We start from the raw sequence: 14,251 nt of genomic DNA, 5'->3' as shown, positions 1-14,251 counted from the left end.
CTATAAATCAGTTCAGGTAGAATTGACATCTTAACTCTTATTTACTCTTCCAATCCATGAATACAGTATGTTCTTCCATTTTTTTAGGTCCTGTTTGATTTCTTTTAGCAGTTTCTTGTAGATTTCTCTGTATAGGTCTTTTGTGGCCTTTGTGAAGTTTATCCTAAATACTTGATTCTTTTGGTTTCTCTTGTACATGGATTTTTTTTCCTGATTTCCTCCTCTTGTTGCACATTACTTGTGTATAGAAACACTGTAGATTTTTGCGTGTAGATCTTGTAGCCTGCCCCTTTGTTGTATTCATTGATTAGTTCTCATAGCTTTGCTGTAGATTTTTCTGGATTTTCTACATATAGAATCACATCATCTGTAAACAGTGAAAGTTTTACTTCTTCCTCTCCAATTTGGATTCCTTTATTTCTTTTTCTTGTCTAATTGCTCTAGCTGGGACTTCCAGCACAGTGTTGAATAACAATGGTGACAGTGGGCATCCCTGTCTTGTTCCTGATCTAAGAGGGAAAGCTTTCAGTCTTTCCCCATTGAGTATGATGTTAACTGTGGGTTTTTCATATATTGCCTTTATCATATTGAGAAAGTTCCCTTCTATTCTTATCCTTTGAAGTCTTTTCATTAAGAAAGGATGTTGAATTTTGTCAGATGCCTTTTCTTCATCAATTGAGCTGATCATATGGTTCTTTTGCTTTGATTTATTGATGTGGTGTGTTACATTAATTGATTTTCTTGTGTTGAACCAGCCTTGCATACCTGGAATAAATCCCACCTGGTCATGCTGTGTAATTCTTTTAATGTGCTGCTGGATTCAATTTTCGAGTATTTTGTTGAGGATTTTTGCATCTATATTCATTAAAGAGATTGATCTATAATTTTCTTTTTTTTAGTATGTTTGTCTGACTTTGTTATTAGGGTGATGTTAGGTAGCTTTTCTTCTTCAATTTTATTGAAGAGTTTGAACAGGATTGGTACTAATTCTTGAATGCTTGGTAGAATTCACAGGTGAAGTCATCTGCTACTAGGCTTTTCTTCTTTGGGAGCTCTTCGATGACTGACTCAATCTCTTTACTTGTGATTGGTTTGTTGAGATTGTCTATTTCTTCTCAAGTCAGTGTTGGTTGGTTGTTTTTCTGGGAAGTTGTCCATTTCGTCTAAGTTGTCTATTTTATCAGCATGTAGTTGATCATAATATCTTCTCATTATCTCCTTTATTTCTGCAGGGTCAGTAGTTAATGTCTCCTTTCCCATTTCTGATTGTATTTATTTGCATCTGCTCTCTTTTTTCTTTTGTTAGCCTAGCTAAGTGTCCATCAATTTTATTTATTTTCTCAAAGAACCAATTTCTGTTTTTGTTCATTCTCTCTATTGTTTTCCTATTCTCAGTTTCATTTATTTCTGCTTTAATCTTTGTTTGTTTCCTTCTGTTTGCTTTAAGGTTAGTTTGCTGTTCTTTCTCTAGTTCCTCGAGGTAAATAGTTAATTCCTCGATTTTTGCTCTCTCTTTTAATATACTCTTGATGTATAAGTTTTTTTTGTTTTGTTTTGTTTTTTGAATTTTAATGTTGCTTTAATTTAGATAAATCCGAGACCACTTAAATTGGTAAGTCTTTCTGTGTTTCAGAGCTGTTTAATATTTACAGTCATTGAATAAATAGTTCTGCATAAAGTCTAATCACTATAAATACAATTTTAGTAAGATAGATTTTAAATACGGTTGGGGTGAAATAGTGCTGAGTCATTGGGTCTCAGTATATGCCTCTCCTCCTCTTCCCCCACTTCAGTCAGAGTACTGCTCTGTGTCTGCTTTGCAGAGTGGGAGACAAATGAGAAGCCTTTTTTGTTTGTTTGTTTAAGAAGAATGTGGTGGTCATGTGTCTTTTGGAGCATTTTTCTTTTTTCTGAAGCCTTTCATCATGAAGTTTCTGTTCAAAAAACAGGTTGAAACAAATAACCCTTTGTTATTATTATACTCTTTTAATTTCTAAAAACAGTGAGGACCCTATGTCTGTAGCACTAGGCAAAGATCAGCTTTTGGCTATAAGATAAAGGTTTTATTTTCTATTCTGTAAACCATGTTGCATTTTACTTTTTTGTAGTGTTATGAAGCTGGTCACTTGGAGAATGACATTGCTGAATCATGTGCTGCATCTCATTCTAAAGAATTTATTGAAGGTGAATATTTTTGAGATTAAAAAAATGTAATAACCTTTGTGAAGAGTTAAATAGCATGAAGCATCTTGTCAGTCACCTAGAAAAATTGTTTTTAAGTAGGTAAGCAAAACCAGTAAGATTGCAATTTTGAAGACTTTCCCAAAATACGTTCCTGAAACCATGCATGTCACTAGAAAATTATATTGTCATTGTCAGACTTACGATGAAATCAGTTGAACGAAATTATAATTATGTTAGAAATACGTAACAATAGAGAAAAGTCTGCTCCCTAATTTTCCTATTAATTTGACTCTCCAGACTGCATAAATTTCTTTGCTTTGATTTGATTTTTATTTCTTTAGAATAGAAAATATGAAATCTGAGTTGAGAAAGAAATTATAAGCCGTCTGGGCTGGTCTTGCACAAATAGCCGTAGTTTTTCCTGTCATGCATATGTGATCTTGGGTCATTGAGCATCTGCTTGAAGGAGAGAGCCTATGTTTGCACCTGTTCCATTGTGTATGCCTCTTAAGGGTTTGGGAATCTTCTAGATCAAATTGCAGTCTGCCTCCTAGATTTTGTACTTGGTGATCTTGGTCCTAGAACTCACAGGAGGGATGGGCAGTCCTTCATTCCATGGACAGATACAATGACTATAGTTTGAGCATCTGCACTCTATCAGGTCTCTTACTTAATAGCCATTACCTCTAATCCAGCTAAAATATCACAGAGTTAAGATATCATCTCTGTTTTATAGACGAAACATGAAGATAAAAGAGGTGGCAGAGTTGTGGAACTAAATCCAGATTTAAACCAAATTTGTTACCACACCACTGTCTTGTTTTCTACCCACATTATCTCCATGCTGCTGCTTTCTACTACTTTTATCATTTACCTGCCAGTTCCTTTTATTGATTGATGTCCATCCCATATTTGAGCATACTGCACCAGTTGTGGTCAGCCAGCAAAGACTATCATGGGGGGATTATATTTCATGTGGGCTTATATGCCACGCTTCTTTTAATGTGACCCATGATTATTAAATTTTGTAGCAAGTAAACCAGGCAATATGTTAGCTTATTTTGACCCTAGGGTTAATTATAATCCCATAGGTTGGTTTATTTACTTGCCTGCTTTTAAAGTTTACTGCCTTCAAAATAATATCATTTAGTTTCCTTTTCTTTTGCACTTTGAATTTTTGTAATATAACCTGAACTTTGTCCTTCATAAATTTTCCCTGAGTGCTCCAACTTCTGAGCATTTTGAACCTTTATTCTGCCTTCATATTAACTCTCCCTCTAGTCTTAGGCTGTCAGCAGCTCTGATAGAGGGTTTTCCACCTGGATCAGGCATTCACCAGAGAGCACTGAAACAGTCTTCCATCTTTCATGTTGATATCTAGCATGAAAGGTCCTGGAAGCATTTTATGAAATACCTCTGTAGATTCTTCTTGGTGTTTATATACCAGAGTTGGAATGCATATATTAGAAAATGAGGGAGGGACTGGAACTTATTTCTCTGAATATCCTTAGATAAGACTGCATTTTATATTGTTAGATGTTCAAGGAAATACTACTGCATAGATATCTGTTAAGTCACTAAATGGATTGAGGGATCTTGTTTTTTTTCCTCCCTCTTCTAAGTGAAATTTTATCTTTTTCTCTTCATATTAATAGTTAAATCATATAGTGTTATAATTTACTGTCTTTAATCTTAGAGGCCAGGGATTAATATTTTTTCCTGACTAGTAAAGTATTTCCTCCCCATCTATAGGATATTAAGTAAAGTCCTCTGAGGAAGTAGAAAGCCTGCTATTTCAGTCACATAAAATGGAATTAATTACCCATACATTTACTGTTTAATCTCTTGAGGCAGCACGTAGGTATACTTGGCTATTTCCCCGACAAGTTATATAGTCCTGGTAAAGTCATCTTTTTTCTCTGCCTGTTTTCCTCATCTACAAAGTAGGAGAATTAAACAGTTTTTGAAGTTGGTTTTTACTCTAATATTCCATAATTCTATGAGGTCCCTGTATATATGGATAGTAATTTTTGACATGGGGGTGATCAGCCAGCTGGTAACGCCTGTTTTCCTGTCATAGGCACTACCAGGATATTTGATAAACCAAGGAAGCGAAAACGGCAGAGGCATGCTACAGCCAAGGTGCAATGTAAAAAAGTGAAAAACGATGACCCATCAAAGGAGACGCCAAGCTCAGAGGTATTACTCCATTCCTGATCTTTTGATCTTCCAAAGAGAAGCCACTTTTCATAGTAGAGACCACATCCCTCTTTCCCTCAGGTTTGCTTAAGAATAGTCTTCATTGAAACAGTAAAGCTGTGAAGAATCCTGGAGAAAAGGGAGAGCCTGGTCCTAGTAAAAATAAGTCAAGGCATATAAGGGAAGTGTGGGCATGGCCTTTATAAATATCATGTACTATGCTCTAAATGTCAGGTGAAATATGTAACTATTTCATCTTTAAGTAGACTTGTTCTAAAAACCAGAGAGCAGACTGTCAAGTAACAATACGATCTGAATGAAGGTGAATATTGCCCTTTAAAATTTTAGCCTGCTACAATTAGGGGGACAGTTCATTTGCTTATTTCTTGAGACCGTCAACTCCTTAATTTTAGGATAATGTTTATAAACACTGGCCTTCAGAAAATAAAGAGAGATTTGAAACTATTTCCTGTCAGGGCATCAGTACAGTCATTGATGCTGTCTCTGGCTTTCCAACACAGGTTAAATGAGAATTGGAACAAGACAGGTCAGCATCACGCATTATGATACAGAATGCTTCTTTCCAGGACAGTTTGAATAGAATGCCCAAGGGAGGGCATTATTTAGGAAACACTGATCTCGGAAGGATAAATAAGTAATCAAATAAACTTAAGAATGTTTTCTCTCCCTTAGTGAAACCTTAAAATGGAACAGCTCAAAAAGTTCCAGTGGAACAGCCTCAGAGCAGTTAGTGGCAGGGCATGAGGCGCCCACTACCCGCCCAATCACAGCAGGGTTAGAACTAACATTGCATGCAGTCCGCCCGCGTGATTGGCTGAACACCTGTAAGTGCTTGATGCCTAGACAAATAGCAGCCCAGAGGGAGGGGGTCAGATGGAGGAGACATCAGTAATACAAAGATCGAACATTATTTTTTCTCTGCAAGGGAGAACTGATGACACACAGGACGGCTGCAAGCCCCAAGGAGGCTGTTGAGGAAGGTATAGAGCACGATCATGGGATGCCTTCATCTAAAAAAATGCAGGGTGAACGAGGTGGAGGAGCTGCGCTTAAGGAGAATGTTTGCCAGGTAGAAGATGTTTGCCTGTTGCATTTGATTACATGCTAATCTTTTAAGAGAACCCCTCTCCATCTTTACATGATTAAAATAAAAATGCTTTTGGATGGTTTTTGCATAGCCACGTCATTTAAGTATTTAACTCTTCTCCTTTCCCACTAAAAAAGAAGAAGGGGGAAAAAACAGTTTAGTTTTGATGAACTATCTGCCCTTGTAGCCAATGACTATATGCTCTGAAGCATGTCTGAAATGGGAGATGTAATCTGTAGTTGCTCAAAGATGGTTCTCCTATACATCTCATAGTGTGAGAATCTTTGAGTTTCTAAGGAATTTTTCAAGGGTAATTTTAGCTTTGAGATTTTTTAAATTTATTTTTTACTTTAAAGTGGTAACTTCAGAGAACCACTTTATATTTTTGCATTTGTTTATTGAGAAAAATATATATATTTTATATATATTTATACGCATACACTATGTGTCGGGTAGTGTTCCAGATGCTTTATAAATATTACATCATTTAATCATCATACCAGCCTCATAAGGTAGAATACTATTATTATCCTCATTTTATGGATGAGGAAACTGAGGCACACAGGGCAGTTAAATAACTTGTGTATAATCACACAGAGAAGCCAGTTTTCACACCTGGATTATCTGGTTTAGAGTCTTAACCTCTATATTATATTGCTTCTCTTCAAAGTATGAGTTCATGTTATTGTGAAAGATCCTTTATCTGACTTAGAGAGTAGAGTGGATTGAATGGATGCTTCAGTCTTGATTTACCTATGTAATTTCCTAAAATCTGGCAAAAACCCAGGGGCCAGAATATGTTATTGTGGTTAGTACAATTTTAGACCAGTTTCTTTGCATATTCATTTTCACTATTATGTAAAGAATATTATATTCAGACCAGCGCCAAACACATCTTAGGGACTCGTATGCCCATTATTTACTGAGTGAGGCAAGTGAGGATATAGATACATTTTACAAAGATTATCAACAAAAAAAAAAAGATTGAAGATAGTATGACACTGTGTTCCTGGCTTGTCTGGATCAGCGTTGTTTAAATCTGTTGTCTTGGTATAATTATTAATAGCACCTCCTTTCATCTCAGATGTTTCCATTTGGAAATAAACTTCATGGTCACCCTAGTTAAAGGGTTAGTCCGTAACTGCATGTGAATAGTGGGTAATGGGACAGCCAAAAGGTGGAGGACAGCTTGGACTACAGGTTGCTTGAGGCCCTGGGTGCTCTTGTCATTCTGAGCTGCCCCTCTGCCTTCTCCCCGTAGCTCTCCTTCTCATTTGTTTATTGCAGCTTTGAACAGACGTGTTCTGTTTCTTTTGGTTCCTGAAGACCTTGCCCTGACCACCTGTCTTCTTTCTTGTCTTCCAGAATAAGTACAAGCTTTTTTTAAATTTTAACATTTTACTTCCAATCACTATGGGGAAAGAAGTCAGGATTTTAGAGTGGTGAAAAGTAAAAAATGTTGGAAATCGGCAGAATTTTCATAAATGTTCAGTGTTTTCAGTGATGGATCCAGGTCCTTATTTCCTGAGCACCTGTTGTAGATCACACCCCATCTCAGGAAGGATCCTCTCAGAAAGGTGATCTCTTTGAAGTGGTGCTGGACATATCTCAGGGGGCTCTTCAGACCTTGGTAGGATCCAGGTCAGCCTGGCAGTATTTTTTGCTTGCACCACTGCAGTAGCCTCCTAGTTTGTCACTTTGCTTCTGTTTTCACCTTTCTACTCCTGATCTCATTTTTAATGTGGCCATCAGAGCTGTCTTTAAAACAAGCAAATAAACAAAAAACCTGGTTTCAACTTTCTTTTGGTAAAGCTTTCTAATGGCACCCTTTTTGAAATTAGAATAAAATTTAAAACTCCGTACCAGAATCTTTAAGGCTACACAAACAGACCCTTGCCTCTCTCTCTTACCTCATCTTCCAGCACTTCTGAAATTTGTTCACTCTACCCAATGACTTAGGCTTTCTTTGTGATTCTCAAACATCCTATGTTTTTTCCTGTCTCTGGACTTCCTATGTTGGCTGACTTGTCATTTGGAGCCCAGCTCAGGGCCTGGTTGGAGAAACCATCCCAAAACAGCCATCCTGAAGTAGCTATTTGAATTCTCTACCTAGTGGTTTTCACTATCTGATATGTTTCCAGTTTTTTATTTGTTTATTTGTATCTTCTACCTCTAGAATATAAGAACCACGGGGGACTTTGTGTTACCTAGCACAGAAGTTATCATAAATATTGGTTGAATAGTGGGATTTCTTATTTCTAGCAAGGGCCTTCACTTGGGATTTTTAAAAAAATCTTTCCTATAGACAAATCCGTTTTCTTTCCCTTAACAGAACTGTGAGAAACTGGGTGAACTGCTGTTGTGTGAGGCTCAGTGCTGTGGGGCTTTCCACCTGGAGTGCCTTGGGTTAACTGAGATGCCGAGAGGAAAATTTATCTGCAATGAATGTCGCACAGGTAAAGTATATACAGAAGGATCTTTTTCCAGAGAAGGTTTGAGTTTTAAGCTTTTCGGGGGGAAACATATTTACTGGAGGAGCTATTTTGTAGCACTGTTGGGCTAGTTGCTACAGGCACCAAGGTGGATGCTGTGTTGGTTTCTGCCTTCAGAAAAGCTTCCCAGATGAAAAATAAATTGCTTGCGTAGTATAGTGTGAACACTTTGTAATGGAGATAAGTTTAAAGGGCTGTGTGAACAATGATAAGCTGATGCTACACATTTGACTTTAAGAGAGAATAGAAATTGGCATGGGGAGTAGAAGCTCAGAGATCCAGTAATGAAAATATAGGAAGTATTTGAGGAATAGGAAGTAGAGAGTCAGTGTGGCTAGAGTTTAAGATATTTTAGGGAAGAAGCTTAGGTAGTGACTGAGAAGGGACACAAGGAGGGCTTCTAGGTTACTAGTGTTTTCCATTTCTTGATCTGGGTGGTGATTACATGAATGTGTTCACTTCATGGTTATTTGTGAAGCTTTGCACTTTTTTGTATGTAGGTCATATTTCACTAAGAATGTTTACTTACCCTACCCCACCCCTCTAAAAAAAGATACTTCAGGAGAGTTACAGTATATTCATTGTGTCAGAAATGGTATGGTCAGCCAAGACCAGCTTGTGAAGCACCTCACAAGCTCCACTAAGGAAACCTCTTTTTCCACATGAGTGGAGGTTGCATCCTTTAAGCAGTAAAGAATTCACAGCTGAAGGTATAGATCTTATACTTGTACGTCATTGAAGCTGTAGTTGTAGCTACCCAAAGAAAAAGCATCTGTAGAGTGAGAAGAGGGCTGGGGATAGTACCAGGGGGTACCCACTTGTAAGGAGCTACTGGAGGAGGGGGAAGGAGTAGCTAATCACACAATATCCATGAAGCCACAAGAGAGGGATGTCACTGACAGGAGCAGATGGGGCAAAGAGGCCAAGGAGGTTCTAGAATGAAACGAGGCTATTGTATTTGGCTTTGTGAAAATGTTTGATTTTTGCCAGAGGATTTGCAGTCCATTAGTGTCAGACTAAACCAGGTTACAGGGTAAATGGGTAACAGTTTACATTGCTTCTTAAAGAAGCTTAACTGCAAAGGGAAAGAGGATAGTAAGCTAAAGGAGGATATCATCAGTTCCAGATTTAAAATACCTTGAATGTTTGTAGAATGAAAGTTAAAAACCAATATAGGGACACAAACAGACATTTGCACACTTCTGTTCATAGCAGCATTATTCACAAGTGCCAAATCATGGAAACAACCCAAGTGTCCATCACCTGATGAATGGATGAACAGAATGTGGTATATACACACACATATTATTCAGCATTAAGAAGGAATGAAGTCCTGAAGCACACAACAGCATGAATGAACTTTGAGAACATTATTTTGAGTGAAATAAGTCAGATACAAAAGGACAAATATTGTATGATCTCACTAAGATGAACCAATTATAATATGTAAACTCATAGACAAAATCTAGAATATAGGCTAGCAGGGAATAGAATGAGGCTAGAAGAATGGAGAGCAGATGCTTAATATGTGTATAATTTTTAACTTGATTGAATTTAAATGTTCAGAAATGGATAAAGGTGACAGTAGCATGTTATTGTGAGTATAATTAACATTGCTGAATTGTGTGTGAATGTGGTTGAAAGGGGAAGTTTAGAGTTGTATATGTTACCAGAAGGAAAAGTAGAGGTGAAAACATGGGGCTGTACAGCACTGAATCTTGTGGTAGACGATAACTGTAATTAACAGTACAAATATTTAAAAGTTCTGTCATGAACTAGAGCAAAGATTCTAACAAGAAGTTAATAATAGAGTGGTATATAGGAAAAAATGTACCAATTGCAAACTATGGACTAGAGGCAACAGTAATATCTTAATATTCTTTCATCGGCAGTAACATGTACCACACCAATACCAGGAGTCATTAATGTGGGGAGGGGTGGATAAGAGGTATGGGATGTTTTGCATTTTCTTGTTTTTTTTGTTTGTTTTTGTAGTGATGAAATGTTGTAAAATTGTGATGATGAATGTACAACTATGTGACTATACAGTGAGCCATTGGTTGTATACTTCGGAAGGATTGTATGGCATGTGAATGTATCTCAATTAAAAATTGCATTAAAAAAACATTGTAGGGACATAAATTTCTGAAATGGGAAAGAGAATAATGAGTATATTCACAGAGACAGAAGATGGTAGTCTTGAAGGGAAGAAAGGTAGCAATGACAAGGGAGCATCACGGAGTCAGGAGGTAGAAGGAAGTTAACAAGTCTTTTCTAATGGTGAGAATGAAACCTGAAGGGAAGAGTAGCAGAGACTCAGCAGCCCCTTGTGGGAAGGGAGGCAGAATTACCTCACATCCATAGATTGATGTCTCTGTAAGGGTGAGGGCCCCAATTATTTGGGACAGTTATTTCAGTTTTCTGCAGCCATTTTCAGCAGTGTGAGAACAAAAGCTGGAAGAAAATAATAGTTGTGGGGTTATTTTGCCTTCTGCACAGTTGGGCTTTTGATCATTATGGGTGTTCTAGTTTGCTAATGCTGCCGGAATGCAAAACACCAGAAATGGATTGGCTTTTATGAAAGGGGGTTTATTTGTTTACACAGTTACAGTCTTAAGGCCATAAAGTGTCCAAGGTAACACATCGCCAGTCGGGTACCTTCACTGAAGGATGGCCAATGGTGTCTGGAAAACCTCTGTTAGCTGGGAAGGCACGTGGCTGGCGTCTGCTCCAAGTTCTGGTTTCAAAATGGCTCTCTCCAAGGACGATCCTCTCTAGGCTTCAGCTCCTCAAAAATATCACTCTTAGTTGCTCTTGGGGCATTTGTCCTCTCTTAGCTTCTCTGGAGCAGAAGTCTGCTTTCAAGGGCCATCTCCAAAATGTCTCTGTAAGCTGAAGCTCCTCTCAGTTCCAGTGCATTCTTCAAAGTGCCCTCTTGGCTGTAGCTCCTCTTCAAAATGTCACTCTCAGCTACATTGAGTTCCTTCTGTTTATCAGCTCATTTATATGGCTCCAGTGATTTAATTTAGACTCACCCTGAATGGTTGGGTTAACACCTCCATGGAAATTATCCAATCAGAGTCATCACCCACAGTTGGGTGGGGCGCATTTCCATGAAAGCAACCTAATCCAAACATTTCAACTTAATCCCCACTAATTTGTCTGCCCCACAAGATTGCATCAAAGAGTATGGCTTTTTCTGGGGGACATGATACATTCAAACTGGCACAATGGGAAATATTGCCATCCAGCCCTGTACACGAATTTAGAAAATAAACTTTCAGGGTAGGCACATTTCTCCACTATTCTGGCCTATGAAAGGTCTCTGTGCCTTTCATGCCAGTGAGCGAGTTTTGCTGGTCTTAATTGTTGCCTTAATTATGATGTAGAGCTCTCAGGGCATGTTCATCTGAAATGAGGCTATTCTCACCCCCCGCCTCCAATTTATTGGCATATAACTTACCCACTATTAAATGCATACGTTTTAAGTGTATCCTTTGACAAGTTTTGATAAATTTATACACCCATGTAACCACAACCACATTGAAGATTAGAACATTCCCATCACTCATAATCTCTGTTGTGTTCTTCCCACTCAGTCCTACTCCCCAGCTCCAGGCTTTCTATATTAACTGTTTTATCTTTTCTAGAGTGTCATATAAATGGGATCAAAATTGTTGTGTCTGGCTTCTTTTGCTCAGTGTAATGTTTTTGAGATTCATCCATGTTAGTGTATGTATCAGTAGTTCATTCCTTTTTTAAAGTCAGCTTTGTTGAGGTAAAATTGACACACAATAAACTGCACATATTCTAAGTATATAATTTGGTAAGTTTTGACATAAACCAGCATATCACTCAGCATAATTATTTTGAGATTTATCAACATTGTTGTGTGTATCAGTAGTTCATTCCTTCTTATTGCTGAGTAGTGTTCCATTGTATTGGTATACTATAGTTCATTCATCTTTTGGTGGACATTTGGATGGTTTCCATTTGGGCTATTATAAATAAGGCTATTATGGACATTCTGTGCACAAAGAAAGCTGCTGCCATATCCATTCAGGTCTTTGTATGGCCATACATTTTCTTTTCTGTCGGGTAAATACTTAGGAGTGGAATGACTGGATCATATGGTAGTTGTTTGTTTAACTTTTTAAGAAACTGCCAAACTGTTTTCCAAAGTCGTTATACCATTTTATATTCTCATAAGCAGTGTATGAGAGTATTAGTTCTTCCCCATCTTTGTCAATACTTGGTATAGTCACTCTTTTTAATTTTAGCCATTCTAATGACATAAATGGTAGCTCATTGTGGCTTTAATTGACATTAAATTACTAACAGTGTTGAACATCATTTCATGGACTTATTTGGAATCTGTGTATCTTTGGTGAAGTGTCTGTCCAAATCTTTTTACTAGCTTGATTGTCTTCTTATTAAGTTTTAAGAATTCTTTATATATTCTAGATATGAGCCTTTTATCAGATATGTGTTGAAATATATTCCACAAGTTTGTGGCTTCTCTTCTCATGTTCTTTTTTTCTTTTTTTAATTCAGTTTTATTGAGATATATTCACATAACATGCAGTCATCCATGGTATACAATCAACTGTTCACAATACCATCATATATATATATATGGGTTGTGCATTCATCACCCCAATTTTTGAACATTTTCCTTACTCCAAAAAGAATGAAAATAAGAATAAAAATAAAAGTAAAAAAGAACACCCAAAGCATTCCACCCCCCCATCCCACCCTATTTTTCCCATCTAATTTTTGTCCCTGTTTTTCTATGCATTTGTCCATACACTGGATAACGGGAGTATGAGCCACAAGGTTTTCCCAGTCACACAGTTACACCTTGTAAGCTACATAGTTAGGCAGTCCTCTTCAAGAATCAAGGCTACTGGGTTGCAGTGTGACAGTTTCAGGTATTTCCTTCTAGCTATTCCAATACTCTAAAAACTAAAAATTAATATCTATATAACGCATAAGATCCAGAGTGATCTTTCACCTCCATTTGAAATCTCTCAGCCACTGGAACTTTATTTTGTTTTATTTCGCTTTCCCCTTTTGGTCAAGAAGATGTTCTCAATCCTGCGATGCTAGGTCCACATTCATCCCCAGGAGTCATGTCCCATGTTGCCAGGGAGATTTACACCCCTGGGAGTCAGGTCTCACGTTCACCTGCTCTTCTCATGTTCTTGATGTCAAATTTTGAAGGGTAGAAATTTTTAATTTTAATGAAATCCAGTTTATCTATTTGATCTTTTTATGGACTGTGCTTTCAGTGTCATATCTACAAAATCTTTTCCTACCCAGTGTCAAAAAGATTTTTCTGATATTTTCTTCTTATAGTTAAGTCTGTGCTCCATTGTGAAATTAGTTTTTCTATATGGTATGAGGTATAGAAAGGCTATTCTTTTTGAGTGTAGGAAATGTGAGGTATCCCAGTTTTAAGTAAAAAGAACAGCATAAAAGGGGAGTCACTTGTTTTTGCTTATGGCTCACCCTGTGTTCTGACAGTAGGGGGACCATGCTCTAATTTAGGTTAATAATAACCTAAATAATAAGTTAAAAGTAGCCACTAATTTGTTTCTTTACAAATACATTTTTAAAAAATTTTCCTGGAATCATTATCAGCTGGGTGATATCAATGTTTGTAGTTGAAGTAAGGTATGTGAATGGCTCCTATTTTCAGCAAGTACTAGAAGCATGGTTCAGGTCCACATCCCTTTGCCTCTCAAGCCTAGGCTCTTTTCCCTTGTGCTCTGCTGCCTCTCAGAGAGGTGGATTCCAGTTTTTAATTTTTATTATGGATATCTTCAGACATGTACAGAAGAAGGAAGAGTGTACAGAATCCCTAGGTACCCCTATCTCTTAGCTCTTCATAGTTATCCAACTTTCTGCCTTAGATATCATATCATTTTACCCACAAGTTTCAAATGGTGTCTCTAACAGATGCAGCTTTCAAAAAATATATCCACTTATAGCAAAATTATACAGTAACTCTTTGTGTCACCTACTACTTACTCAGTACATTTTCCCAGTTGTGTCAGAGATCTGTTTTTACTGTTGTGTTGAATCACAATCCAAGGGACGTGTGTTGTATTTTTTTATACTTTTTTTTTAAGTTTTTCTTAAACTACAATAATACTTGCTCCCCTCACCCTATTTTTTTATGCTGTTTATTTGTTGAGAAAATGATCACTTGTCCTGTTGAATTTTCCACTTTCTTGATTTGGTTGATTGCATACTTGAAGTGTCC

The 14,251-nt window shown here is 37.3% G+C and overlaps 1 protein-coding gene across 9 annotated transcripts in view; it reads left to right on the top strand.

Moving 5' to 3' along the window:
• The window catches only part of NSD1 (nuclear receptor binding SET domain protein 1), a 227,456-nt gene that overhangs the window by 165,033 nt on the left and 48,172 nt on the right, over positions 1 to 14,251 (top strand). For all 9 annotated transcript variants that reach the window (XM_037823128.1, XM_037823132.1, XM_037823126.1 and 6 more), the window contains 4 exons: positions 2,109 to 2,184; positions 4,265 to 4,383; positions 5,330 to 5,473; positions 7,824 to 7,947. In XM_037823128.1, coding sequence (XP_037679056.1) covers positions 2,109 to 2,184; positions 4,265 to 4,383; positions 5,330 to 5,473; positions 7,824 to 7,947 — 463 coding nt within the window. The remainder of the gene's footprint in view (positions 1 to 2,108; positions 2,185 to 4,264; positions 4,384 to 5,329; positions 5,474 to 7,823; positions 7,948 to 14,251) is intronic.

The sequence above is a fragment of the Choloepus didactylus genome (assembly GCF_015220235.1).
Source record: "Choloepus didactylus isolate mChoDid1 chromosome 11 unlocalized genomic scaffold, mChoDid1.pri SUPER_11_unloc1, whole genome shotgun sequence".
Taxonomy (NCBI): domain Eukaryota; kingdom Metazoa; phylum Chordata; class Mammalia; order Pilosa; family Megalonychidae; genus Choloepus; species Choloepus didactylus.
Note: the sequence above shows the minus strand (reverse complement) of the source record. Positions and strands in the feature narration are given on the sequence as shown.